We start from the raw sequence: 27,088 nt of genomic DNA on the forward strand, positions 1-27,088 counted from the left end.
GTGATAAACTTCCAAATCCCCTATAACTACTCTGTCTTTGAATGGAAATTTCAGGGTATAATTATTGTTTACATATTTAAAGAGTCAGTGGGTATTTAAGTCATAATTTCAAGCAACTATTTAATTTTTTTAAGTTCCTAATTTGAAATACTATACCGAACTTCTGATTTTAGTCATGCTACTGCATCCAACACTAGGTGTTTTACTGCAGGAAAGAAATGGGGGGCATGGGGTGAGCTGCTTTCTTGGTGCACAGCGCAGCTTTCCACATTAGGAAGATGAAGCCCCACCTGGGACAGGTTAGTCAGCAGTGAGGTGATCTTTCCCGACACAGTGGGCTAGAGTCAGAGTGAGTCAGTTCTGGGAGTTTGTCTAAACCCACAGTATAAGGTTTAAAGCAGCGCTGTGTTCTAGGGTGTCGGCTGGTGTTCTCAGAGGGCGAGGGGAGAATTCCAAAGAGATAGGCAGCCAGAAGTAGGACTCGGGTGGTGGGTCATCCTAGCCCTCCCAGTCGATGCTGATGGGGCCGCCTGTCAGTATGTGGCTCTGTGGACCACTGTCATTCTCTCCTCCTACTGCCTCACGACGCATTCGCCGGTGGCAGCCCTGGGCACAGCGGGAACGCTCGTCCAGCATCCCGCAGACAAGGACCCGGCAGTGCAGGAACACTTCCTAGAAAGATCATAATGATAATGAACAAAAACAGTGAAAAGAGCTGCCACTTGGGGGCTGCTTACTAGGAGCCAGACACAATACCACGTTTCATATGTATTATCTCATTTCATCTAAACAACCACCCTTTGAGGTAGATATTCTCATCCCCATTTTACAGATGAGGAAACTGAGACTTAGGAGGTTAACGAACTTGCCCCTATTCACACATTTAGTAACATGGCAAACACACTGAGTCATGTGGGTGATTTAAAACCCTACATCCATAACTTCCGCCTTTGTGCAGGGACACAAGAGACCTCTGTGAAGACATCTAATAATGTTAACATCTTGGTTCTTCACATCAAGGTCTGGGCATAACATGGGCTCCCACGCACTTCTGTGTAAAATAACAAGTTCTTTCTCCAAGCTTCTTCCTATAAGTAACTTCCCCATGCATGCTGCCTAGCTGAGGAGGAAGATCAGGGTTAGTCATCATGGTTAACAATTGTTCTAGGACAATGATGTAGCTGGACAGGACATAAATACACTTAAATGCAGTATGGAAAAGACTGTTGGTCTCTTAAACTTCCTTTTGTTTATGTGTTTTGACAACTCTACTAAAACAAAAAACAAAAACCTTCTACCTTACAGAGTATACATAGCTTCTTATAACCTCTATTCATGTATATACGTTTTTTAAAAACTGTATCACATTCAATTTGCATGTACATTTTTATGACAATAGCTTTTTCATATCTCCTTTTTCTATATTTCATTCTGCATTAACTGCTTAATATTGCATTAATTGATACACTGTTTGTTTGGTTTAAACAACACCTCTCTCATAACAGTGCTCTATAAACACATTCAACAAGTCATGTTTTACTTTTTGTTTTTGAGAAGCTGTCAGAATTGAAATTTTTAGACGATGATAATTTTATGGTTATTACACATTGTCAGACCACTTTCCAGAAAGTATACCAATTTATACTGGCATTGTATACATGTCCCTATAGCCTTGCAAGTTGGGATTTATAACTTTTATAAATTTCATATGTATAAAATAGTCTTATAATAATTATTTTAATTGGCATGTAAGTACTATTTTCACTGAACATTTCACTATTTGTCTTTTCTGCAAATATTCTTTCCATATACTTTGCCACGTGACCACTACACAGGCTTTTTCAACCACATCTGCTCACGAGGATTTTATATTATAATCACATAGTACTTTCTTTGAACAAGCCCAGTTATTTTACTGGGTTGGGGGCAGATAATTGTGACATTCATGGAGGTGTTAACCTTCTAGATGGCCAGTTTTATAGTATTTTTCATAGAGGTGATGCAGATCCTAACTGTGGGCTTGTAGAATGTGAACAAACTGGGACACCATGAAGGAAGGCTGGGGAGGAGAGGTACCTTTACAAGGTAAAGGTGTTCAGCTCACCTTGTGGTCTTTGCCCACAAACTTGAAGACAGGGACCTGGAAGTGCTTTGCGAGGTGATCCCGTGATGTGTACTGCTTTACTGAGTCATCTGAAACACAGCTGGAAGTAGGGCAGGATAGCACGTAAGACTTGATTGTTTAAACAGAGGTGGAAAAACAATCCAGTCCAACGTGTTTGGTCCAAGGAGAGGCAAACTGGGTGGAGGAGGCTGGGCTGCACTCAAGATTTTTGAGAATGAAAGAAAAATGAAATCCCCTCCCTGTGAAGGCATCTTCAGACACAGGCCTGCTCATTAACGCTGTCGGTCCCATCTCTCATTCTCTGTACCCACAAACTGGGCACAAGGACCTCCTGTTAAGTCATTGCATTGAAGTATTAGCAACAGCAGCAACATTTGTTTCAGAGATATCTTTTGAAATCAAGGTATCTTTTTAAGGCTGTATTTTCATTTGTAATATATTGCAGGAATTCTGCATTTACGTACTTTATTATTGATTTGAGAAGGCTTTTCTTTAACTAGATTTCACTGTATTTATGGACACCCACCCCTGAAGGGGATCCAAAGGTGAGCGAACCCCGATTTGTACAACAAAGAGCTGCATAAAGATGTCAGTTTCTTAAAGAATAACTGGATCTATTGGGGAAAATCATTCACCTCCAAAATGTTTTAATTCCTCTTTTCCCAGATTTAATGCTAAATTTTAGTTTGATAGGGCTTTGAGGTTTTAATCTCAGGTCTACCACTTAAAGTGAAACTCCTAGGCTCGCCTCAGGATTAGTTGAGGGTAAAGAGGGGTTAGTGATGCTCCACTTTGAGGCGAAGGTTTAGTATTGATGAACAATTTCTCCTAAAGGCCAGGGCTCACACATGTATTATGTTTTCCATTCTGAATTCAAAAGGAACTTTTTTCCTGACTGTTTTCCTTTTATGGATACTTAATAGTTCCTGTCTACCAGGCCAGTAAAAAAGTGGGATCAGATATAAAAGCCTATAAAAGTTGATAATTGCTCCTCATGCTTACAGAGCACTTTCTGGTTCATTGCTAATTGCTGTTTCAGGGCAGTTGAAAAATCCAATAAAATTATTTAAAAATAAGACATCTTGACTTGTATTACCACTACTACCTTATTCCCCTAAACTGAAGAGGATCTAAACATATAATGTGGTTTCTGTTATTTCCTGTATTTATGTACACATTTTCATTTTCCTGAGGTTAAATGAATTTATACCATCTTCTGATTATGTTCTGTAATGAATACCTAATGCATATCTAATCTGTGTGACACACTCTGCTGGGGGCTGCACAGGAGATAGAGATGAACAATATGATCTGTGACATCAGGGAGCTTAAAGCCCAGTACCTATGATAACAATAGTAACGTGACATTAAAATGACACTTTTCATGTGAATGCCTCAGCATTTTCAATTTATCTTTACCTAAAAATACTATTTTTAAAAAATTGAAATATAGTTGATTTACAGTGTTGTGTTAGTTTCTGGTTATACATATATATTCTTTTTCGTATTCTTTTCCATTATAGGTTATTACAAGATAGTGAATATAGTTCCCTGTGCTATACAGTAGGACCTTGCAGTTTATCTATTTTATATATAGTAGTTTGTATCTGTTAATCCCATACCCCTAACTTTTCCCCCCATTTCCCCTTCGGTAACCATAAGTTTGTTTTCTGTGACTGTGAGTCTCTTTTTGTTTTGTAAATAAGTTCATTTCTATCATATTTCCGATTCCACATATAAGTGATATCATATGAGATGTGTCTTTCTCTGTCTAACTTACTTCACTTAGTATGATAATCTCTAGGTCCATCCATGTTGCTGCAAATGGCATTATTTCATGCTTTTCTATGGCTGAGTAGTAAAAATACTATTTTTTTTTTTAAAGAGAAGATGTGGCAGAAAGAGTTGTTGCAGGGCAACACGTTACGGAATAGAACCCAAGACAAATTCTGGCTCTTGATTTGGTGTTTGCTGTGATTAGACAATGTTAGTTCATCAACTCCAAGTTCATGTGCTAAAAGAAAGTAACAATGGTATAGGAAAATCCAAAATAACTGATTACCCAAAAGTTGTCCAATATTTGACTTTGGAATTCAATGTTTCTTTTTCTGGAGATAAACTTTCTAATTCTACTTTGCTTAGGTTTGCATTAAATTATTTTGCATTCTCAGAGCATATGCCAACTAAACTAGAGGGAAGTGAATCAGATGTGTTAAATATCAGCCTGAATTAAATTTAAGCTGAGGACAGTGAATAATCAAACAATTTACAAATATAAGTAAACTTCATTATGTTTATTTTAGGGCTCTGAACTAGCCCCAGATTAATATTATGATAAATACTCATTCAATAGTTCATTAGACAAATATTTAATGACTTTTACTGCAGGCAAGGCATTGAGGAGGAAGAAGGAAGGAAGATATCTAGTTCAGGTCAGAAGGAATCAGGGAAGGCTTCATGGAGGAAAGAAATCCCAATGTGTTTCGAAGGACCAGTAAGAATCAGACAGGAAGAAACAGGGAAGAAGATTTCAGGCAGGTGCAGAGTCAGGAGGGTGTAAGGAACAACAGAATTTGGGAATTGTCCATGGTTCCCTTTGGCAGGAGCAGAAACTGGAGAAAGTAGAGGTCAGAGGGCGAGGAATAGCAAGCCAAGCTGAGAGTTGGATTTTATCTTGAGGGATTATCTCAAATGCACCATTATTGTCCTAGCCAATATTGTACTATACAATATTGCACCGGAAATGGGACTGTTTTCCTGTGAACAGTGGAAACAGGCCCACACAGCAGTGTTTTTGAGTTCTATGCTTTTTAACAATTTTAATATCTTCCATAGCATTTTGTTGTTGTTTTTTTGTGTGCTAACGGCTGGAAAATTAAATAGCACAGCTTCTCCTTAGAACTGTCTAAAATAAAAATATATAGTCAGTCCTAACTGAGGGTCTGAATAACAAGCTTTATTGAGACTGCAGGTTACATGTTTTCCCAGTAAATGAGTTAAGACTATACATTTATGTTTGCAAAAAGTAAATACGAGGGGCAGGAGAAAACTTGGGGTAAGAGAAATATTCACTGTCTTGATTGTAGTGATAGCTTCACCAGGGTGTATACATCAGAACTTATCAAATTGTACACTTTAAATATGTACATTTATTGTATGCATATAGCACTGCAATAAAGCTGTAAAAAAATTTGAAAGGAACCCAAATCCATTCTCCCCCAAAAGTAAATCCATTCCCTAATCTACTTAGCACTAATTATGTGACTGAAAAAAAGACATAAAAATTGATGCTTCTACGTTTCATTTTAAAACTTTGTGGAGAACCCTTTAAGATGGCAAGAAATCTAAAGGGCTTCAGCCCCCTATGAGACCTACTCTTAGCCATCCAAAGCAGCTCAGAACAATGTATTTTCCAGATTCTGAAAACAAGCTAAGGAGGCTACAGGAATCTGAAACTAGAAGTACTCCTGCTGATAAACAGTTAAATTTACCAATCAAAGGAAATCAAGAGGCATCAAAATGTTTTCAGCAGGGATCTGACTATATATATATTTTTTCTTTTGGCTGGATACCCAGGGCTCTGTGGAGCTGAGACTTGAGAGCTGGATTTAGGAGGCTGTTAGAAAGTGTTTTACCTGTCCGAGTGATAGATAATGAGAGCTGGAATTAAGGCAATAAGAGTGGAGAACCAGGTTGGAGTATTGCTACTTTTAGAAAGGCTTCTCAGTTGATCCTAATGTGCATCAGGGTTGAAAATCATTGTGCAGAAGATCGATAGCAGCAGGTGAAGCTTGCCTGTGGTGAGAGATCTGGGGAGTTAAAAGCAAAGGAGAAATTTCAGAGTCTATCAGGCCAATTAGCAAAGGGCATGAACTGGGGCACACCTATGGTGCTCTGACTAGACTATTTGCCTTTTCTTAAGCTGCAGGTCCCGATCTGCCCGAGATGTGTCCCATCTGACATTGAGGATGAGGAAGAAACTGATGAGATACTACTATGAGTTTGGGATGTGAGTGTAATTTTCCTGGGAATGTAAGCAGTGGGTGTGGTAACTGCAGGCTTCCAATGATACACGGAGACAAGCAAAGTTCTCAATCCAAGCATCCTCAGGGAGTACGGAAATCTCCTTTGTATAAAACAAGCAAACAGAAACGAACTTCACCTGATCTTTCTTCTCCTAAAACTGACCAAGTGTTTCTTCTCTCTCCTTCACTACCGAACTTCTTAAAAGAGGGGCCTGGGGCTTCCCTGGTGGCGCAGTGGTTGAGAGTCCGCCTGGCGATTCAGGGGACACGGGTTCGTGCCCCGGTCCGGAAGGATCCCACATGCCGCGGAGCGGCTGGGTCCATGAGCCATGGCCGCTGGGCCTGCGCGTCCGGAGCCTGTGCTCCGCAACGGGAGAGGCCACAACAGGGAGAGGCCACAACAGTGAGAGGCCTGAGTACCGCAAAAAAAAAAAAAAAAAAAAAAGAGGGGACCGCATTTGCTGCTCCCACTTCCTAACCCTCTTGCATTTCTCAGCCCCCACTTGCCACCCATGCTCTACAATCTCTCTGGGCAGGTTAATCCTATAGTTTTGGCTATAAACAGGGGCGATTCTCTGTCCTTTGTCTCTAGTCTTCACCTTGTTCCTGGGTCTGACCTGCATTTCCAACTGCCCACTGAACTTCTCTGCCTTAGTATCCTGCAGGTATTGACAATACAATATTATTACTTGGAATTATCATATTCAATATTTTCACAGCAAATCTGCTTTTCCACCTGTGTCCTTTCATCTTGGTTAAGGGCATCCAGTCAGTCACATGAGCTAGACCCCTTGGAGTCATTTTGGACTCCCCTCTCCTTCACCAGTTTTTACCACCAAAATGTGCACAAACGGTTTCTGAACTAATTAAGAGCTGGCGAGAGTGCTGCGGGGGTTTTAGGAAATGACTGAGTTTGCTCTCGAACCCAGAGGTCGGATGTGAACTGGGGCTAATCCATCGTCCAAGCAGCCTACTTACCCATCCCGGATGAGGTAGTACTTCAGGATCTCGTCGATCTTGGACGTAGGGGTGGCAAAGCAGCTCTCCACCAGACTCTCTAAGCCATTCACGTGCACCAGGGGCTCAATGCCAAAGTAGAGGGAGTCTCGCAGCTTGAGGGTGGGCAGAGCTTCCCGGTAAGGCTCTTCGAACTCATGGTCCTTGAAGATCTCCAGAGTGAAAGGGAAGATTCCGTGACTGCGGCTCATGATTTCCAGCGGGGTGTTGCGAAGGTTGGGAACGTAGCCTTCGGAAATGGTGTACAGGCGCGGGAACTCACACGTCACAGGGATCAGCAGTTTGCTGGTTCGGATGATGATGTCGCCGCTGCTCCCTGGGGTCTGCTTGGGTAGACCTGTCACAAGGTTGCTAGCCACGATTTTGTCGTTCACCACCTGAGCCAGGCCAGGGCCAGGAGAGGAGAGTCTATGTTTATTTCCACAGAGCACCTCAGCCCCCGCCCCCCGCCCACCATAACGTTCTCCAAATTTCTTTTTACATCAAAGCACATGAGAGATTTGGTTGCTGAAGCCTGAAGCTTCTTTTTTTTTAAAAATTGCTTCTCCTCCTTTTAGCAAGATATTTTGACTGTTAAAGAGTTTTACATACCACTTCATGGTCAACCCACATATTCTTTTGGAGTATTAGTCATAAAAACCTGAGCTATGCAGAATCAGCCAATTCAAAGCTCTGATACTTTAGAAAAGAACAGCTTCTGTACATTATTCTTTTTCTGGAATCCTGTGATGGTGCTGCAGCATGACCTTGTGCTGAGCCCAACCCCATGCAGACTTCAGCTGTCGCATTTACCCAGATGATTTTTCAGTTCTTCATCTCCAGCCTTGTCTGCTCTCCTGTGTGCCAGAACCCCTGGCTCATTGTAGGGCATTTCCATTTGATTATCCACAGATACAACAAATACAATTTGCCTAAAGTGGGACCTTCTCCTCATATATCTCCCCCATGTCTCACCCCAAATCTCATTAGCTCTCTGATTTTCTCTAAGTTGGATTCAGTAAATAAGTATTTGTTTATTTGGTTGCAAGGGCCTCTACACTGATCTCCTGGGTCCAGGTCCTCTTTTTTCTATCCATCTTGCCCACTTCTGATTTCATCATGACAGTGCCTGCTTAATCCCATTCCTATGGGAAAAAGCTCAAATGTCTCACCCCAGCACACAAAGCAGATGTCTGGAAGCATAGTCTCCCCCCATCTACTTTTCCAGTCTCCTTTCCCAGTCAGGCTGTGTTGCCCATTCACTCAGCATAAGCCTCAAGAATTCCCATGTCTGAGACTGGCTCACTTGTTTCCCACCTGAAATGCCCTTTCCTTTCGTCTCCGCCTGTATAAACCACACACATGCTTCCACCCCAATTCAAGTCCCACTTGTCTTGACTGTTCTGTTGTTTGTCCCTTTCTGGACTCCTATACTACCCGTCAACTGTATCACAGTCTCTTATTTATAATTTGTGTATGTTTTCATCTCAATACTACTGTGTATGTTCCTAAAAGTCAGGAATCTTATTTCACATATCCCTCCCAGCACAAGGCTCCCAGCACAAGGCTGTGCACAGATTCTTACAGGAAAGTACAAACCTTTTACCTCTAACTGGTTCAATCCCTGAACTCATTTGCTACCTCATAAATGAACCATCATCTATATCAGTCACTATCTTCAAGTATAATAATTGGTCAGAGGAGACATAGCCAGCCTCCGGGTACTGGTGCTAATGCACTCAGAAAAATGTCTGCACATATTGGAGAGATGGTACTATTTGAGAACAGAAAGAGCAGAATTCTTTTTAAGCCACTGTCCTCCCAGCGTCAGGACCACAGCACAGCAGATGCTCAATAACACATTTGTTAAATGAATGGTATATGATTTTTTGAGCTCCATTCTTTTATGTGGAAATATTTCATCTATGACACAAGCCACACTGCACACCTCTGTCAACAACTTCCCAAATAAATGGATTTGGTCATTCCCCAAGGGTCCTTCAGGAAGAACGTACATCGACCACTGTGCCACATGTCTTGAGGGAGAAGAGGATGTTGACGTGGGTGCCATTGGACACGCCTCGGCAGGAGGTGTTGGTTAGGAAGAGCTCCAGACCACCGACCAGGTCCCTGGGGATGCTCACTTCAATGGTGTTCGACTTGCAGAACACGGGGACTGCGGGGACAGAAACTGCTGTTAGAACCGGAAAAGGGGAACTGGGAGAAGGGAAGGAGGATTCTAGGAGAAATAACTTCTCCCTCCCACACCTTGAGCTTTTGGTTCTATCCTCAAGGAAATCTCTGAGGCTCAAAACAAATTGGTGAATAAAACCTGGACTCCTAACTCCCAAGGTTGTGGTCAAATAATGCTCCTCAAATACTATATTGTTTCCCAAATGAGAAAATACTGTATCAAAATTTCATTCCAACAAACATTTATTTCAAAGTGTGTCTAGCATAACTCCATGCACTGAAACACCTAAAGGATGAACTTTTAGCACAAACACAATTTATTTGCAATACAGAAAAAGCACTGCTTTGATATAGGCTTAAATTACATAATGCTACTGCTTTGACTTTCCCATTAATTACTGCCCCATAAAACAGAGGTAATAAAAACAGCGTCAGGGCTTCCCTGGTGGCGCAGTGGTTGAGAGTCCGCCTGCCGATGCAGGGGACAAGGGTTCGTGCCCCGGTCTGGGAGGATCCCATGTGCCATGGAGTGGCTGGGCCTGTGAGCCATGGCTGCTGAGCCTGCGCTTCCGGAGCCCGTGCTCCGCAACGGGAGAGGCCCGCGTACCAAAAAAAAAAAAAAACAAAAACAGCGTTAGCGCCCTTGGGGAAGAGTTCTAAATTGTCCTTGCATTGCTCAATAAACCATAAACTATAAAATTCACTTTAATTTAATATAAAAATATTGCTCTTCCTTAGCGTTCACTCCTCTAGACTGTACAAATACTCTAAAAGGAGTACAAAGGGTACTGTCAGACAATATGTGAGGGCAATATCGGTACGTGAGGGCGTATCACAGCAATGGCTTAGTATACAGAAGTCACATATAGGGCCTCCCTGGTGGCGCAGTGGTTGAGAGTCCGCCTGCCGATGCAGGGGATGCGGGTTCGTGCCCCGGTCTGGGAGGATCCCGTGTGCCGTGGAGCGGCTGGGCCCGTGAGCCATGGCCGCTGGGCCTGCGCGTCCGGAGCCTGTGCTCCGCGGCGGGAGAGGCCACAGCAGTGAGAGGCCCGCATACCGCAAAAAGAAAAAAAAAAAAAAAAAAAAAGAAGTCACATATAGGTGCTCATTAAATACTTGCTGGATGAGTGAATTAATTTTCTGGACATAAATAACTAGATTTCCAGAAAATAGTTCTCAGAGGATTGTTGATGATCAGATCGTATGTGTAGGGGGAAGAATCAGTTCCCTAGGGCTTTCAACTTTTCATAAGCCAATTATCTGTTAGAAAAGAGAGGAACTCCATCTAAATTAAGTATTAGTTATACAACTAATAATAGAAATTAGAGAAAAAAATCAAAAGTAAAAAGCAAAGGAAACTGTATGATCTAGCAATCCTGTTTTGGGTATAGGTCCAAAAGAATTGAAAGCAGGACCCCAAAGAGATATTTGCACACCCGTGTTCATAGCAGCGTTATTGACAAGCAATCCAAATGTTCATCAATGGATGAATGGATAAACAAAATGTGGTATACCCATGCAGTGGAATAGCTTTAAAAAGGGAAGGAATCCTGTCATATGATGCAACATGGATGAACCTTGTGGACAATTTGCTAAGTGAAATTAAGTCAACCACAAAAAGACAAATACTGTAGGAGTCCACTTATATGAGGTACCTAAAGTAGTTGCCTTCATGGAAACTGAAAGTAGAATGGTGGTTGCCAGGGGCTGGAGGGAGGAAGGAATGAGGGGTCCTTGTTTTAATGGGTATAGAGTTTCAGTTTCGCAAGATGAAAAAGTTCTGAAGATTCGTTGCACAAAAATGTGAATATATATAACACTGCTGAACTATACACTTAAAATTGGTTTAGATGGTAAATTTTATGTTATATTTTTTTACCACAATTTTTGAATGATTCCAGAGTGTACACACGCTGCTAAAAGAGGTAGTGTTCTAAAAGATGAGAATCTTGACACACTCGGTTGAGGAAGGCAGGGAGATTAAGAGGGAGGAATTAAGAGCAGAGGTTGAGCATGTACTACCTTGACAAGTGTGGTTATCCTCAGACAGCACCAAGCCCCGGGGACATTCACACTGATAGCCCTTCTCAGACATAAGGCAAGAATGGCTGCAGCCGCCATTGTTATTGTGGCATCCTTCGATGTCTGCAATAAAAACCAAAAGAAAAAGGAATGATATTGTAGCCCTCTTCCCCAAGAATTCTGGTTCTTGGACTGGTACTTTGCATCAGGTGTTGTACTTGACTTATCACAGTATCACTGGGGCCCAACTCAGTCACTGAGACATGACGTCCACAAAGAAGTTTATTAAATGTTAAAGCTACAAAGAGCAATCTTATAACACACATAGCTCTAACCATTTAAGCTGGTCATTTTGTAGAATGCCCTTCAATCCGGCTTTGTCTGTTATTCTCATGGTTAGACTACAATTTGGGGGAGGAAGACCCGAAAGTCATTTCTTAATTTCTGTAACATTTAGTCCACCCAGTTTGAAATTTTATAGAGTATTATTGATGTAAAAGGGACTGACAGAATATAAATTCACCTAGAGCAGCTAAATGGATCAGAGTTAGTCAGAGCTATTACCAGTGGTTGGTAATCTCCTCAAATCTCTAAGAATAATAGCGCTGGAGATATGTTTCTTGGGCTGACAGCACATTATAAAAATGAAACCTGGACAACACACTGAAAGATTCCACTCAGCTGAGCTCTTTGTGACATTCCTCTTATGAGGTAGATTTTTAAAGTTTTCTTTTTAAAACTTTCACATTTTCAAAAAGCATACTCAATCAAATGTGCAAAAAGGAAAAATATTCAGTTGAAAAATGAAGAAACTACCACATAATGTCATAGTTAGCGAGGAAAAATAATGACCTTTGTGGGCTCTGGATATGATCTTCTAGATCATGGGTCATCAAACTCTGGCCTGCTACATGTTGTTGTAAATAAAGTTTTATTGGCACACAGTCATACCCATTTATTTCCCTATTGTCTATGGATGGGTGCCTTCTCATTACAAGGGCAGAGTTGAGTAGTTTCAACAGATTCCATATGGTCCGCAAAGCCTTAAATATCTACTATTGTGTTTATGAAGAAAAAGTTTGCTGGTCCCTGTTTTAGGGGTAAGATAATAAAAGGGAATGCGTTCAGGAATCCCCTGGTGGTCCAGTTGTTAGGACTCTACACTCTCACTGTCAAGGGCCTGGGTTCGATCCCTAGTTGGGGAAATAAGATCCTACATGCCACATGGAATGGCCAAAAAAAAAAAAAAAAGGGAATGCTTTCAAATCATTTAAGATGTTTAAGGAAAGATATGAGCCAATTTCCAGTTATAGCTATAAGTCTCAGTTCATTAATAATAAAAATATTAGTCCTCAGTAAATTAACTTGAGATGAATCAATTTTTGTGAAACAGGGAGAGAGAATAAATTTGCAATGAATTAATCTTTGCAAAACTTAGGAGAGATTAGGCTATCACCTGTTTATAAATCTGTACAGCTAAAAAGGATAAGAGTATTCCTATGGGTTTTTGAAATAGCTGAAAATGATATATAATGGTGTAGAAGAAAGCATAAAATTTGCTATAAAATGTTAAAGTCAACATTAATAGGAAATTTTTTTCTTAAAAATGGTCTTCCTTAAGTCAGTTAATTTCCCTGGGCCTCAATTTCAATATATGTAAAATGAAAGGGTTGGATTAAATGTTCACTCAGGATATTTCCAGGTCTAAAATTGCAAAGCACAAAATAAATTGAAATTCTTATTTGGTTTGAAGCACTTTAAGTCTCTTCCAAGGACATACCAAAGTGTTTAGAATGGCTATATCTGCAAGTGGGATTGTGGTCATTTTAGTTACCGTTCTTTTACTCCTTTGTATTTTCTTCTATGAACGTAACTCTTTCATAATAAAACAAAACAATAAAAGTTACTTAAAAATTAAAAAGAGCTTTTTATTTTAAAAAAGAAGATATGCTAATCTAACAGACTAGCTAAAGAAACAAATATGTTTGGACTATCAATAAAATGTAAGGGTTTCCATAAAAACAAATAAACAAAAAAACAAAACAAAACAAAAAAAGCAGGATTTCAAATATGAATCTTAATCCTAAAGTGTAATTCATATTCAAATTTTATCTTCTGCTAAAATACTTTTCAGTTATGATTATTAGGTTTTAAAATTATATGAGAATTAACTTAATATTTCCAATAAAATACTCATGAGTAATTATAAATGTTCCTCATGGAACATTTCATTAATATTTAAATATGTAAAGATTATTGCATAAAATAAGATTTAAGGAGGATTCAGGACATCACTCTTATTCAATAAAATTTAAAGTACATTTAGTCTTTTTACAAGGGACAGTAGTTTGATATCCTGGTTAATGGTCCCTGAGTTAATAATACAAATTTTGTTGCATGAAATGAATTGTGAGCACTAGCCATAATTTTTCCTTTTGGGGTAGTATTTTATTATTTTGAATATAGCTAGAATAAAGTGAAATTGTAAGCAGTATTATAATCTGTTATGCCACAAATTCAATTACCCTCTGGGACAAATCATATGTCCTCTGTAAATAATGATAATTAAGCCATTTATCTCTTCATATAATCTGCAGAATTTTTTTCTTTTTTGGTCTCTCAACTCCCAATATCATGAGATCCAGACTTATTAAAGTGGAAGTGATGAAATTTTATTTGGGACAATTTGCAAGGGCCTTAGAGAAGGGACATTATCTAAGCTTCATGTCATAATAGTAGACAATTTCCATTTCAATTATTTGACATACAAATTCTTTTTAGTACTTAATTATATAAAATGTATACAGCATTTCTACTATCAAAAATAGATAAGTTTAGGGCTTCCCTGGTGGCACAGTGGTTGAGAGTCCGCCTGCCGATGCAGGGGACACGGGTTCGTGCCCCGGGCCGGGAAGATCCCACATGCCATGGAGCGGCTAGGCCCATGAGCCATGGCCACTGAGCCTGCGCGTCCGGAGCCTGTGCTCTGCAACGGGAGAGGCCACAACAGTGAGAGGCCCGTGTACCACAAAAAAAAAAAAAAAGATAAGTTTACTTATCTCTAAAAATGTATTAATCTCTAATAAATTCAAAGCATATGAGTAAAAAAAAATGGCTTCATGTGAGCCAGTTTCCCAAACTTCCAAGATGGTAAGACTCACCTAGAAACTTGGTAAAAACACAAACTGTAAGGCCCCTCCCGCCCCACTGAACCAGAGTTTCCAGGAGAGAGGCCTGGGAAAGGCCAGCTTTAAAGGCACCCAGGTGATTCTCAGCAGGGAAGTTTGAGAAACACTCCTGCAAACCATTTGTTATGCTACCTACCTCCATTATCTTGCTACGCCAGATGTGCTCCCTGGATGTGCAGCACAGGTGTCACCTAGAAGTTATTTTAAAATGCAGTATCTTCACCTGACCCCAGACATACTGAATCAGAACCTGTATTTTAACAAGGTCCCAGGTGATTCGTGGGCACATTAAAGTTTGAGAAACACGGAATACCCTATTTTTATACCTCAAATTAAAATGCAGGTCTCTGCCTCTTGCAAAATGCAACAGCTCCCTCCTGCTAAAGCTTGGAGACAAGATCAACACTGCATTCTGTCTGCAACACGAGCATCCTGCAATGATGCTCAGTGATGATGATTTGTGGTTTCTTTACACAGCCAGATTGTTACTCTCTTCTGACGTTGGCCAGTTTTATGAACATCAAAGAATAAGCCAATGGCTTACTGGGGGCTCTTGATGTGAATCCCTTCTTGCCCATCTCACCTTCACATGTCTTGCCATCACTTCTTAGCACACGGCCAACCCCACACTCACAGCGATATGAATTTTTGAGGTTTACACAGATCTCACTGCAGCCACCATTGTTTTGTTCACATTCATTTTCATCTGTAGAAGAGAGACCACACCATTTACATACTGCTGAGCCAGGCAGTCTTTTCCCAAGCCCCTTAGCAGAAACTCCACACCTTTTCAGATCCTGTCCATAGACTTTCCACAAACCAACTCCAATATAATCAGTTTTATTAATCTGGTCTCCCCACTAAGTTATTTGTCCCTCTGCCCTCTGCTGGAGCAGAAGGCAGTTAGTTGGTTGCTTGCCAGTTCCCTCCTCAGGGCAAAACTGTTGGGGAAATGAAGTCCCCTTTGTTACTTGGGTTCACCTGCTTGTTCATATTGGAGAGTCTCACTTTCTCCAATTCCTGAAGATTTGCTAAATAAATAAAACATAAGTCAAACTGTGTTTTAAATGCATTAAAGGAATTTGCATTGCAGAGGATATGTTGGATAAAATTTTTTTGCGAAGCAGTCTTCTTTATAACATGAACAACTGCCCTCAAAATCTATTTTAAATATTGGAATATTCCCACATTGTACTTAAGCAATGATTGCTAACATTTTTAAGAATCTGATGAAGGACATGGACTTTTGCTATAAAAAAAAATGTACAGTTGGCAACAAATGTCAACTTCTACAAACAAAAACAGGGGAGCTTGAGGAGCTGAATTTGTCATGGCTTGGATACAGGATATAAACCAGGGACTGGGGTTTAAACACCCACAAGGTGACAGGAAGCATGGCCTTGGGCCCACGAGAGGAGATGAGCTGGAACTGAAACCCTGCTCAAGTCTAGGACCCTGGAAAACGTATCCCCACAATGAAAGGGGGAGGAGAAGGACTCTGCTCCGAGGCCCAGGAAAGCAGTAAGGAGCTCTCTGCCTGAGGCTCTAGGAAAGAGAAAAGCCTTCATAAACCCCAAGTTGGGCCCTGCCACAGTTGATGTATGAACTCATAATTCCCACATTGCGTGGGGATCTTGAAACTGAGAAACTGATGTAAAATTTGGCCTGGCCTGGACTGTTGAAGCTTCTGTGACACAAGCAATCAAAAAACTCTCTGTAGTAAAAAAAAACCCTCCTCAAACCAGATAATAAGAGTGGAGTACCACAGAAAAACAATTACAACAGAATGTGGTTTATCATAAAACATTATGCAGGGGCTTCGCTGGTGGCGCAGTGGTTGAGAGTCTGCCTGCCAATGCGGAGGACACAGGTTTGTGCCCTGGTCCGGGAGGATCCCACATGCCATGGAGCAGCTGGGCCCGTGGGCCATGGCCGCTGAGCCTGTGCGTCCGGAGTCCGTGCTCCGCAACGGGAGAGGCCACAGTGGTGAGAGGTCCGTGTACCCCAAAAAAAAAAAAAAAAACACTATGCAGGAGGAGATGATCCACTATGAGAAAGCTGACAAGATAACAAATGGGAGGCTTTGAACTGGAGAAAAAAGAATAATCCAGAAAAATCCATAATACAAGGATTTAAAAAATTATTAAACAGATAAAAGAAAGGCCAGTAACCAAAATAAAATTGTGTAGGAAGACAAGGCAGAATTGAAACAAAACAAACATACAGAACTCGTAGAAATGAAAAATATAGTTGCTAAGATTAGACCCTTCATCAGGACCCCTACTGCCTGGACAGTGGATGGCTAGAGGTGCTAGCAGCCCTCCTGGGAGTGGCCACACTGGTGCTTGGGTTCACCCTCCGTCGAAAGCCTGGATTGCTTACCTCGAGACTGATAATTTTATGTGAGAGAGAAATACGCTTCTACTTATTGAAGCCGTTGTTATCTGGGAGCTTATTGTCACTTACAGCCTTAGAAACTCTATGCCCCAGCAATTCCACTTTTATGGGTATACTCTAAAGAAAATCTCACAAGTGAGGTAAGGTATCATTTTTATGTTAATTTTAAGAACACACAAAACAATGCTATATATTGTTATTGTTATGTTATATTATTATTGTTATTTATTACATAAATAATAAAAGCATAAAAACAGGGACCAGAAGGACACACACTAACTTCAAAACTGTGATTACCCCTGGAGGGTGAGAGAGGTAGAAGAGATGGAGTGAGATGGCTTTATTTGTATCTGTAAAATTTTATTTTAAAAAAAGGAAGAGGGACTTCCCTGGTGGAGAAGTGGTTAAGAATCCGCCTGCCAATGCAGGGGACACGGATTCGAGCCCTGGTCCGGGAAGGTACCACATGCCGCGGAGAAACTAAGTCATGCACTACAACTACTGAGCCTGTGCTCTAGAGCCCACAAGCCACAACTACTGAGCCTGCGAGCCACAGCTACTGAAGCCCACGCACCTAGAGCCCGTGCTTCACAACAAGAGAAGCCACTGCAATGAGAAGCCCATGCACCGCAACGAAGAGTAGCCCCCGCTCGCCACAACTAGAGAAAGCCCACATGCAGCAATGAAGACCCAATGCAGCCAAAAATAAATAAATTAATTAAAAAAATTTTTTTAATTAAAAAAGGAAGAAAAATTTAGCTATAAATCTGGGTACATGAGTGTCTGTTATATTATTTTCCTATACTCTTCTCTCTGCCTGAAAAAAATAATTTATAATAAATAATTAAAATTGTTATATATTTTTTAAAAAACTAAAGTAACATTGACACATGCACATAAACACAAAACTTTGCCTCTAATTTCAGGAAGTTCATGACCTCCCTGAAACCAACAGACAGACCCCAGGCAGGAACTGAGGGCTTTCCCCTATGTCCCGATAGGCAGAGATGTCCAAGATAAATTGTTAAGCAAGAGATGTGTATGGTGTGTATAATATGCAAACTTTGGTTTAAAAAATGGCAACAAATAAATAAATATGTATATTTTTATTTTTATATCTGCCTGAAGAAACCCTGGAAGCATACATAAGTAAATAATGTAAGAGTTTACTTGGGGGACTTCCCTGGTGGTCCAGTGGTAAAGAATCTACCTTCCAATGCAGGGGACGTGGGTTCAATCCCTGGTCAGGGAACTAAGATCCCACATGCCGTGGGGCAACTAAGCCTGCGTGCCAAAACTACTGAGCTCACGCGCCTCAGTGAGAGAGCCTGCGGGCCACCACAACTACAGAGCCCATGCGCCCGGGAGTGCATGTGCCACAACTAGAGAGAAGCCTGTGTTCCAAAACGAAAGATCCTGCGTGCTGCAGCTAAGACCCGACACAGCCAAAAAAATAAAGAAATAAAATAAATATTAAAAAAAAAAAAAGAGTTTACTTGGGATGGAGTTGGAGGAGAGGGAAATGGAGCAAATGGGGGACAGAGAGCTAGATATTTCACTGTATACCTTCATGCTGTTTAACTTGGGAGTCATTTAAATACATTACCTATTCAAAAGTTATATTAAAACAAAAGAAGAAATGAATGAACAACTCCTGCCTTAAGAGGAAGCCAAATATTTTCCAACAGACACGCATGTGTGTGTGCGTGTGTGTGTGTGTGTGTGTGTGTGTGTGTGTGTAGTGCGAGGGATTGGGGAGAATTGTAGGAACCATCATCCCCCACACCCTGAACCTGTTTACATTAAATCACATAGTCAAAATCAACCAGGCAAGAGCCCTAACAACTGTTATGGGAGCGCCTAACCATGCTCCATGGGATGGCCAGTGGGGTTCATTAAAGAGACTGAGGAACAAAAGCTTTTCTAAAATAAGAACCCTTTGATATCCCTTTCATCCTGATGCCCTATCCCATCCTGATCTTGTTACTCTTCTTCTGGAGGAGGCAGCTGTGGGGTAGTCCTCCCCTTTCTCTCTAGACTTGTTTTAACTCTATTTGAGTCTGAATACAAAAAGCTTCATAACACTAAACAGAAAATAGATGATCTTCAGTCCTGGGTTTTTTAACTCTATTTTTCTCCCTGCTGTAGACAACAAAACATGTATACAATTGGACAACTCTGGATTTCCTACAAATAATCTGACTCCCCTTTCTTGCTACTCAGACAAACCAAAATTATATTAGTGAAGCTATAGGAGTATGTCTTTAGATAATTCTAGACCAAAGCTACCCAACAGGAATACAAAGCAAGACGCACATGTAATGTAAAATTTCCTAGTAGTCACATTAAAAAATTTATTAAAAGACATTGGTAAAATTAATCTTAATAATATATTTCAGGGACTTCCCTGGTTGTCCAGTGGTAAAGAATCTGCCTTCCAGTGCAGGGGACGCAGGTTCAATCCCTGGGTGGGGAACTAAGATCCCACACACTGTGGGGCAACTAAGCCGGCGCACCACAACTACTGAGCCCACGTCCCTCAACGAGAGAGCCCTTGTGCCACAAACTACAGAGCCCACACACTCTGGAGCCTGTGCACCACAACTAGAGAGAGAAAAATCTGCACACCACAACCAGAGAGAAGCCCACGCGCCTCAACGAAAGATTCCGCATGCCACAACTGAAGATCCCATGTGCCTCAAGGAAGATCCCACGGGCCGCAACTAAGACCCAGTGCAGCCAAAAGATAATACCAAAAGCCAAAAGATAAATAAATAAAATAAATTTAAAAAATAGATTTCATATGTCTAAAATATTTCAATATATAATCAATATTAAAATTATTGATATCTTTTATTCTTTTTTTGAACTAATCTTCAAAATCTGGTGTGTATGTCTCAATTTGAATGATAAATTTTCATCAGAAATACTTGAGCTGTATTTTAGAGTCATAAAATTTACAGTTCACTCCAGTTGTCCCACACATTTTTAGTTTTCCAATGACTGAATCAAATATTAGCTTTTAAATTAAAATTAAGTAAAATTACAATTCAGTTTTTCAGTCACACAAGCCACCTAGCCACACATGGCTAGTGGCTAGCGTATTGGACAACGCAATACCAGACTGTCCCGACACATGATATAAATTTGGCTTGAAGCTTTACTTATGAACTAAAAAGACAAACCCCATTCTGAGTTTTCAGAGACACAAACTGGAAAAATGATGGCACTCTGAGTCAGGAAGAGTTTTTGATTTGTCCTTTACTCCTAATAGCCTGTTTCTACCGCAAGATGGGTTTCTTACCAAAGCAGGTCTGTCTGTCGGGGCCTAGCACGGTTCCTGGAGAGCACGTGCACCCACTGGTATCCAGGCAGCTGCCGTGGCAGTCCTCATCACAGATGTCATAAAAATCTATGGAGGATAAAGAGGACATTTCATGAAGGGCGAGGACCAGAGGACACTCTCATCCATGAGAAAGCCTCATGAGTTCAATCATGGGGTATGAATTCCTAGCCAACATCAAGAGAATTCTCATTGATCAGGGTTTATATAACCCAATGGCAAGAGATGCTGCCTAGGGACATGTTCTGTCATTGAGATCAATGAGTCCCAACTTCAGATCCTTGGGTGACCATGGAGTTTCTGCAAATCTAAAACCTCACCAAACATGAGCTGTAGATTAAATAAGCATTATGTCCTACTCTTCTATGCAGTATATATTTTAAATGTTATACAGATTTTTATGGGATTAATAACATGAAAATTCATTTAAAAGTATTACTGATCTCAAGTGGCTTCTTTCCATTATACATCATTAAAAAAAATCAATGGGCACTAAGCACAATGCTACCATATGGATGTCTGAAATATATATTAAGAAGGGGTCCTCCATGCTCAAAAAGGCTGGAAATCCACACTAAATAACGTAAATCAACATTTCGCTTTCTACTGTTCTGTTTGAATGGAGTGGAAGACAAAGTAAAACTGATCAAAGTCATAGCTCCTTTCCCTTTCTATTCTTCAGGAATTTTTCAGAAATCTAAGAACAGACCTCAGAAATCATGATCTGGAGGTATCCGTGGCCCTAAATCAATGTTCTTCAGGCTCTGAGATACTACCATAACCAAATTTCCTATGCCGTTTTTCTCTTTGATGCCATATGTGGCCTTGTGGGGGAGGGAAAAGAGCCCAGGGAAGGTACTCACGACCACAGTAGACGTGAAAGCAGACGCTGGGCTTGGCCAGACGATACACATAGTAGCCTCCAGGGCAAGCCTTGACCTCCACCGTGGTGTTCCAGAGGCAGCAGTTCCCACTGAAGCTTGCACAGGCCTGGCGTTGCACAATGCCATCACCTTCTAGAGGGTGGCTGCCATTGAGCCAGACAGGTGCATGGGTTCCGCAGTGGTTTTCTGGTATGCAGAAGGTGGGCATGGCATCCCCTGCCATGCCTGTGAAGCGGTACCACTCCCCATCCACATTGTTGTCACACAGAGGGGAACCTTGAGATTCATCAAATTGGTGGTCAGTGTTCCTCCACGGCTCATTCAGACTGATGTAAGCAGAACAAGGATCTAGGGCTGGGAATGAAAAGGACACCTCAGAGGCACCTTGTGATGTTTCAGATCACAGTGGCAATAGACTGAGTCCATCTTCTTGGTCTTACATTTTGGCTTTTTAGTTCAAGAAAGAAATAATCTAAAGTCCCCAAAAGTAGCTGTTTAAGATTCCTCAAGTTGACATAAACATATTTCATAAATGCCTTTTACATTTGAAAAATTATTTCAAATCTATTTAAGGTTTTGTGTTTGCATTGAACTAAACCTTTTATCCAGAGTAATCATCTGATAGGATAGTTGTTCAGACCAAGGGAGGTTATAGTCTCACTGAAACCTGCACTGGTCAGACTATGTTTTCAGTACTGTCTTCACACCTGGAGGCTATATTTTATGAAAGTAATGGACAAACTTGATGTCCAGAGGAAGGTGACCAGATTTAGAAGGGAGCCTAACAATTATTTACTGGGGAAGAAGCTGAGAACTACTGTTTGGAGGGAAAAAAACCAAACCCTGAAGAATATGCATCAGTCTTCAAAAATCTGGAACGGCTTGTGAAAGAGGAATTAGCTTTCTGTTACAATGACAAGAACAAATTGTTACGGGGAAGTGCATTTCAGTTCAGCGACCTAGTAATGGAGAGGCTGTATCATAGAGTGGTAATCTTCATCTTTGGAAATTTTCAAAAAGTAGTTGGATCGTCATTTGTAAGCAAGATTTTGGATGGAATTTTGCATTAGCGGGCAGTTTGGCTTGATAATGAATGTGTAAAGCTCATTCCACCTTAGAAGGAATAGGCCTCTGGCATATGTCAACTGCTTTGAAATACACAGTATAATGTCAAGTAATTACCAAAGATATTCTCCATGTGAATGTTGGTACATGTTCCATCACCTATTGAAAACACCATGAACTTTGTGTCTTCACAATTAGTCAGGGCATCACTGTCTAGAATATAGCAACATTTCAAGCATGCATTTCTAGTGCATAAATAACATGGACAAATATCTCATCAAAAACATTTTAATGACTGAATACACCAATATCCCCAGTTCACTGCTTCTCTCAATTTCAGGAAAACATTGAATTAACACAGGCAAATTGTTCTTACAAAGAATCTATAAAATCAAGAAATTCTAGAAGGGAGTCCTAGCCAAAGTACTATCCTTCTTAATGCATGTGAGGCTGACTTAATAGACATTGTAGGCAGGGAATTCATATTAAGGCTGATATACTTTGTGGGCAGGAAATTCAGCTTCAGCAAATACTGTACAATAATTAAGTGTGGATAGGCCATGATCATAAAATCTAAGTTGTCTAGAAAATATTTTGGGTTTTCCCAGTCTACATTTCAAATTCAAGTTTACTCTCAAAACTTCAGTCACATGTAGAGGAGGGTGCGGCCTAGTGTTAAGGGCCCCATTGAGAGTATAATAACCGTTTGGGACAAGAAATAAGTAGTATATTGCATATTCTGGAAGTAACACTTATGCAGAGTTACACGTGCCAGGAGCAACCCTCTCCTTATAATGCCCCTGTGGTTTCCCGACTGTGCCCTAGACCATGGTTTGATGTCCCTTGAGAGGAAGAAATGTCCTCATACAGACTCTCTACCCTCTGAAAAGGGAAAAATTCCCTTATCTGCCCTCCCAGCTGTGGTTCTCTTATGAAGACAGATTTTCAGGGCAATTTCACAGGTGTTTATAAATTCATAGAAATATTTGGTTCAACTCCTTGGCTCTAATTTTATAAGAAATGGTTAAGTACTCAACTTTTAATAGCTTTTACAGAAATTCCTAAACCTCCCTCAATAACTATTTCATGATTTATAAAGTTTTTCCTTAAATTTAACTATCATTTCTTGTTCTATCTGTTGAAAGTTTACTTCCTCTCTTGTTGTAGGTGATACATGGCACAAAGAGGAGAAATTTACTATCTTCTGTAAACTAAACACATATTTTAAAATTTACCCATGCAATATTTCCTAACATTAAATAAACCCATTCCACTCACCCCCTTTAAAGGGAGTAATTTAATCCTTTAATAATCTGGCCACTGGCGTTAATTCCTTTTTTCAGTCTCTCAATGTGGAGCCTGAATTCGGTATTCTGCATGTTGCGTCCTGAATTGCTGACGTATATATACACACGCACACATAATACACCGCTCAAATGAGAGAGCTTGGGGCCCCAGCTGGCAGACAGCCGGTCAGCCTTGATTTCAGGACGTTCGCTCGTCAGCCCGGACGTCCGTGCGCCTCCAGGGCCAGCACCTCGCCGTGGCCCAAAGCAGAGAGCAAATGTCAGCAACCCCGCCCTTTCGTCCCGGCACCCAGGACTCCCTGAGCCTCCAGGTCCGCACCCTGGGCACCGCCCCTCGGATAGTCCCCCGGTCGCCAGATTCTGCCCCCGCGCTCTCGGGCCGGAAGCCCCTCCTCTCCTTCCTTCCCTCTCCCGCTTAGCTTCCCGCCTTACCCCCTCCCCTCTTCTACTTTTCTCACTTACCCTCTCCTCTCAGACAACTGCACCCCCACCCAGTCCCTAGCCCCCAAAGTTCTCCCTTTATCTTGCTTATGGCGTTGAGTCAAACGTCCTAGGAGGGCTGGAAAAAAATTAATAAAATAAAAAAGATCTGGGAAGGGAGAAGGTGTCTGATGGGAGGGTACAGGAGGTACTAGAGGGAGGAGTAAGCCAGGGAAGAGAGTGGGGAGAAAGCGGGGAGGAAGTTGAGGGCAGGATCACTTTGACTCAAGAGACTCTTGGTTACTTACTGGTAGCAGATACAGGGTGATTAAACTTAGCTCAAACCTATCTTTAAGACTTTTTTAGACCAGTTTTAGATTTAGAGAATAATTGAGGAGATTGTACAAAAAGTTCCCATTTTCTGGCACCCAGTTTCCCCTATTATGAAACAATCGTACACTAGTGTGGTATCTTTGCCACAATTAATGAACCAGTGTTGATACATTATTATTAACTCAAGTCCATAGTTTAGATTTCTTTAGTTTTTGCCTGTTTTTGTCTATTCTGGCATTCCATCCAGGATACCACATGACATTTAGTTTTACATGTCTCCTTAGGGTCTCAAGCCTATTTTTAATGTTTATTCTTAAAGGTACTAGAGCAAGGCCTTAGTTACCCTGAAGAAATAGGGGCACTTAAACACTGAGATTCTCAGAGGTGCCAAGAAGGATGGTTCTCGCCATTTCACTCTCTCTTCTAGTTAGAACTTAAATTCTAATGGGAAAAGGAGAGAGAAATTTGTTACTAACTGGAATTAAAACTTTGCTTTGTTGGCCAGTTTTGTACCAAGTCTGGAGGTACCAAGGGGGGAGACAGTTTAAGATTCACTCAGTCTCTGCAAAAATTCGTATTTTCAGATGTCAAGACTAAGAAGTCTGATTTATCCAGATCTGTGCCTTTAGGGGCACACTCAGTCCCTTGTATTAATGAAAGAAAAAACTCTAACCTCTGCTCTAAAAAAAAAATTTTTTTCCCTCTTAAAGTTGGGACTATACAAGTGCCTAGAATATAAAGAAGTTAGGATTCCTTTTACACATACTCCAAGAAATATTTAGCTCATGGAAAGTTGTTTGGATTTGGCAGATCCATGGAAATTTTGGATGCCCAGGCAAAAGGCTAAATGGAACATGAAATGAAATTCTCTGAAAATATATCTCCACAGGTTTTCAATGACTTTCCTTCTCCTATTCTAGAACCAGTATTTAAGATACTGGAATCTTACTCTTCATAACCTGTACATAACAGCAAATTCCTCCAACAAAAAGTACATCGTGCCAAGTACTTGACACAAGACTTACCCATTGGTGACCCAAGTGTTACCGTGATGAAGAGGCAGGTGAAGAGCAGGAACTGAAGCATCCTTTTGGACCAGCCACCAGAGACAGACTGGAAAATCCTCTTAATTTCAGTCTTCCTTTGTCCGCTTCTTTTTCAAACACTTTTTTAAAAGGCCTCTAGGCTCTTGTGAAGAAGACTTTTCAGTACTGGTTGGGGCTTTATCAGAGGAAGAGGATGAGTGGGATAAGGTGTCCATTGCTCTAGCCTTGACCCCAGATAGAAGCACTGCTTTACACTGTCAACAGAGTTATTTTATTGATATTTTTCTTTAGGGGAAAAAAAAAGAAAAACTCTCACAATCCCTCATCCTCCTATTGTTTTTCTCTCAAGACTTCCCTGCAATGAGGCCTCCAGTATCTTATCCAGAAGGGAACTCTAAAAGAGGGACATCCCCTCACGTCAAAATCTTGTTTTGTGACTTCAAGGAACTGATTTCATGATATTGCAGCCATAGCATTGCAGATTACATGAGAATGGGATAAAGCCTAATTTTTGGAAGTGATCTTTAGAAAATGTCTTGGTCAGGTGGCCAAGGAGTTTACAATAGCACACAAAAGAGTGGTAAGGACAGGTGTGGAATGAGGACAATATTCTCTTGAAGCAAGCGTCCAAGTCTGTTTTATTATGGTCTTTGGTATCAAAACTTCCTAAAGAAACAAAGTTTAAGTTGTGTTTGAGCAGCAGTATCTCATGTTTTCATAGTGCCTTTCTTCTCCAAATTTAAAATGGTTTATTGTTATTTATTTCACTAATTCTCACAGTAAGGGGTAGGGGCTTCAGATTAGGAACTATTCATTAAATTGACGACACTGAAAAGTAAGTGACAAAGTTTACTACAGTTTCAGTTTTAGACAAGAGAGGGACAATGTAGGGTCCTGTATATTACATGTCACTAGACATAACCTTAGGAATTACAGGTTTGGAGCTTGCCAGCTTCCTGACATCCTACAGTGCGTAGAATGAGAATTGGCAAGCACTATTACTGCAGATAATGTGAAGGGGAAGGATTAAAAGAAGGGTAGAGAATAAGTTTTTGTTTGTTGTTTTTTTTTTTTTTTCTTTTTGCAGTATGTGGGCCTCTCACTGTTGTGGCCTCTCCCGTTGCGGAGCACAGGCTCCGGATGCGCAGGCTCAGCGGCCATGGCTCACGGGCCCAGCCGCTCCGCGGCATATGGGATCCTCCCAGACCGGGGCACGAACCCGTATCCCCTGCATCGGCAGGCGGACTCTCAACCACTGCACCACCAGGGAGGCCCTGTTTGTTGTTTTTAAATATGATATTAAACAAGGATCCGCGTGAAACCAAAATTTTTCTCTCCTAATCTTACCTTGACCTGATGCTTTGGGCTTCTATTATTCCTAAACTTTCTTCATCTATGCTTCTTTTCCTAATAACTGAATTTCTAGTGCCTGGGAAAGAAATATTATTGTCTTTTAGGAAGTAGTCCCTAAATTTGTCTTCATAATCTTTTAGCACATTTTCTTACTACACTAAGTAGCATTCAAATTACTGTGGCCCCTTTCCTCTAGGGTTTCAGTTCAGTTAAACAGTAGTGCTTACTAGGGGCCAGGTAACATGCTGGTCACGGGTATTTGACAGTGATTAAGGTAAAAGAGGTTCCCACAAGCAGACTTTACAGTCTAGCAAGGGGTTTCCATTGATTTAACTTGTACTCAGCTACTTTATCACTAATGCTAGTGGGACACAGGCAACTTGATCATTAT

General features: G+C 40.9%; 1 protein-coding gene across 1 annotated transcript; it reads right to left on the reverse strand.

Moving 5' to 3' along the window:
* Nucleotides 1-498: 498 nt before the first annotated feature.
* On the reverse strand, nucleotides 499-25,384 carry OIT3 (oncoprotein induced transcript 3). Its single transcript, XM_060097411.1, has 9 exons — nucleotides 25,324-25,384; nucleotides 21,153-21,527; nucleotides 20,251-20,358; nucleotides 15,133-15,255; nucleotides 11,362-11,484; nucleotides 9,162-9,322; nucleotides 7,129-7,544; nucleotides 2,105-2,204; nucleotides 499-672 (listed from the first exon to the last, which is right to left on the reverse strand). The coding sequence occupies exons 1-9, from the start codon at nucleotides 25,382-25,384 to the stop codon at nucleotides 499-501; spliced, it is 1,641 nt and encodes a 546-aa protein (XP_059953394.1).
* Nucleotides 25,385-27,088: the final 1,704 nt, after the last annotated feature.

The sequence above is a fragment of the Mesoplodon densirostris genome, chromosome 1 (genome assembly GCF_025265405.1).
Source record: "Mesoplodon densirostris isolate mMesDen1 chromosome 1, mMesDen1 primary haplotype, whole genome shotgun sequence".
Lineage (NCBI taxonomy): Eukaryota > Metazoa > Chordata > Mammalia > Artiodactyla > Ziphiidae > Mesoplodon > Mesoplodon densirostris.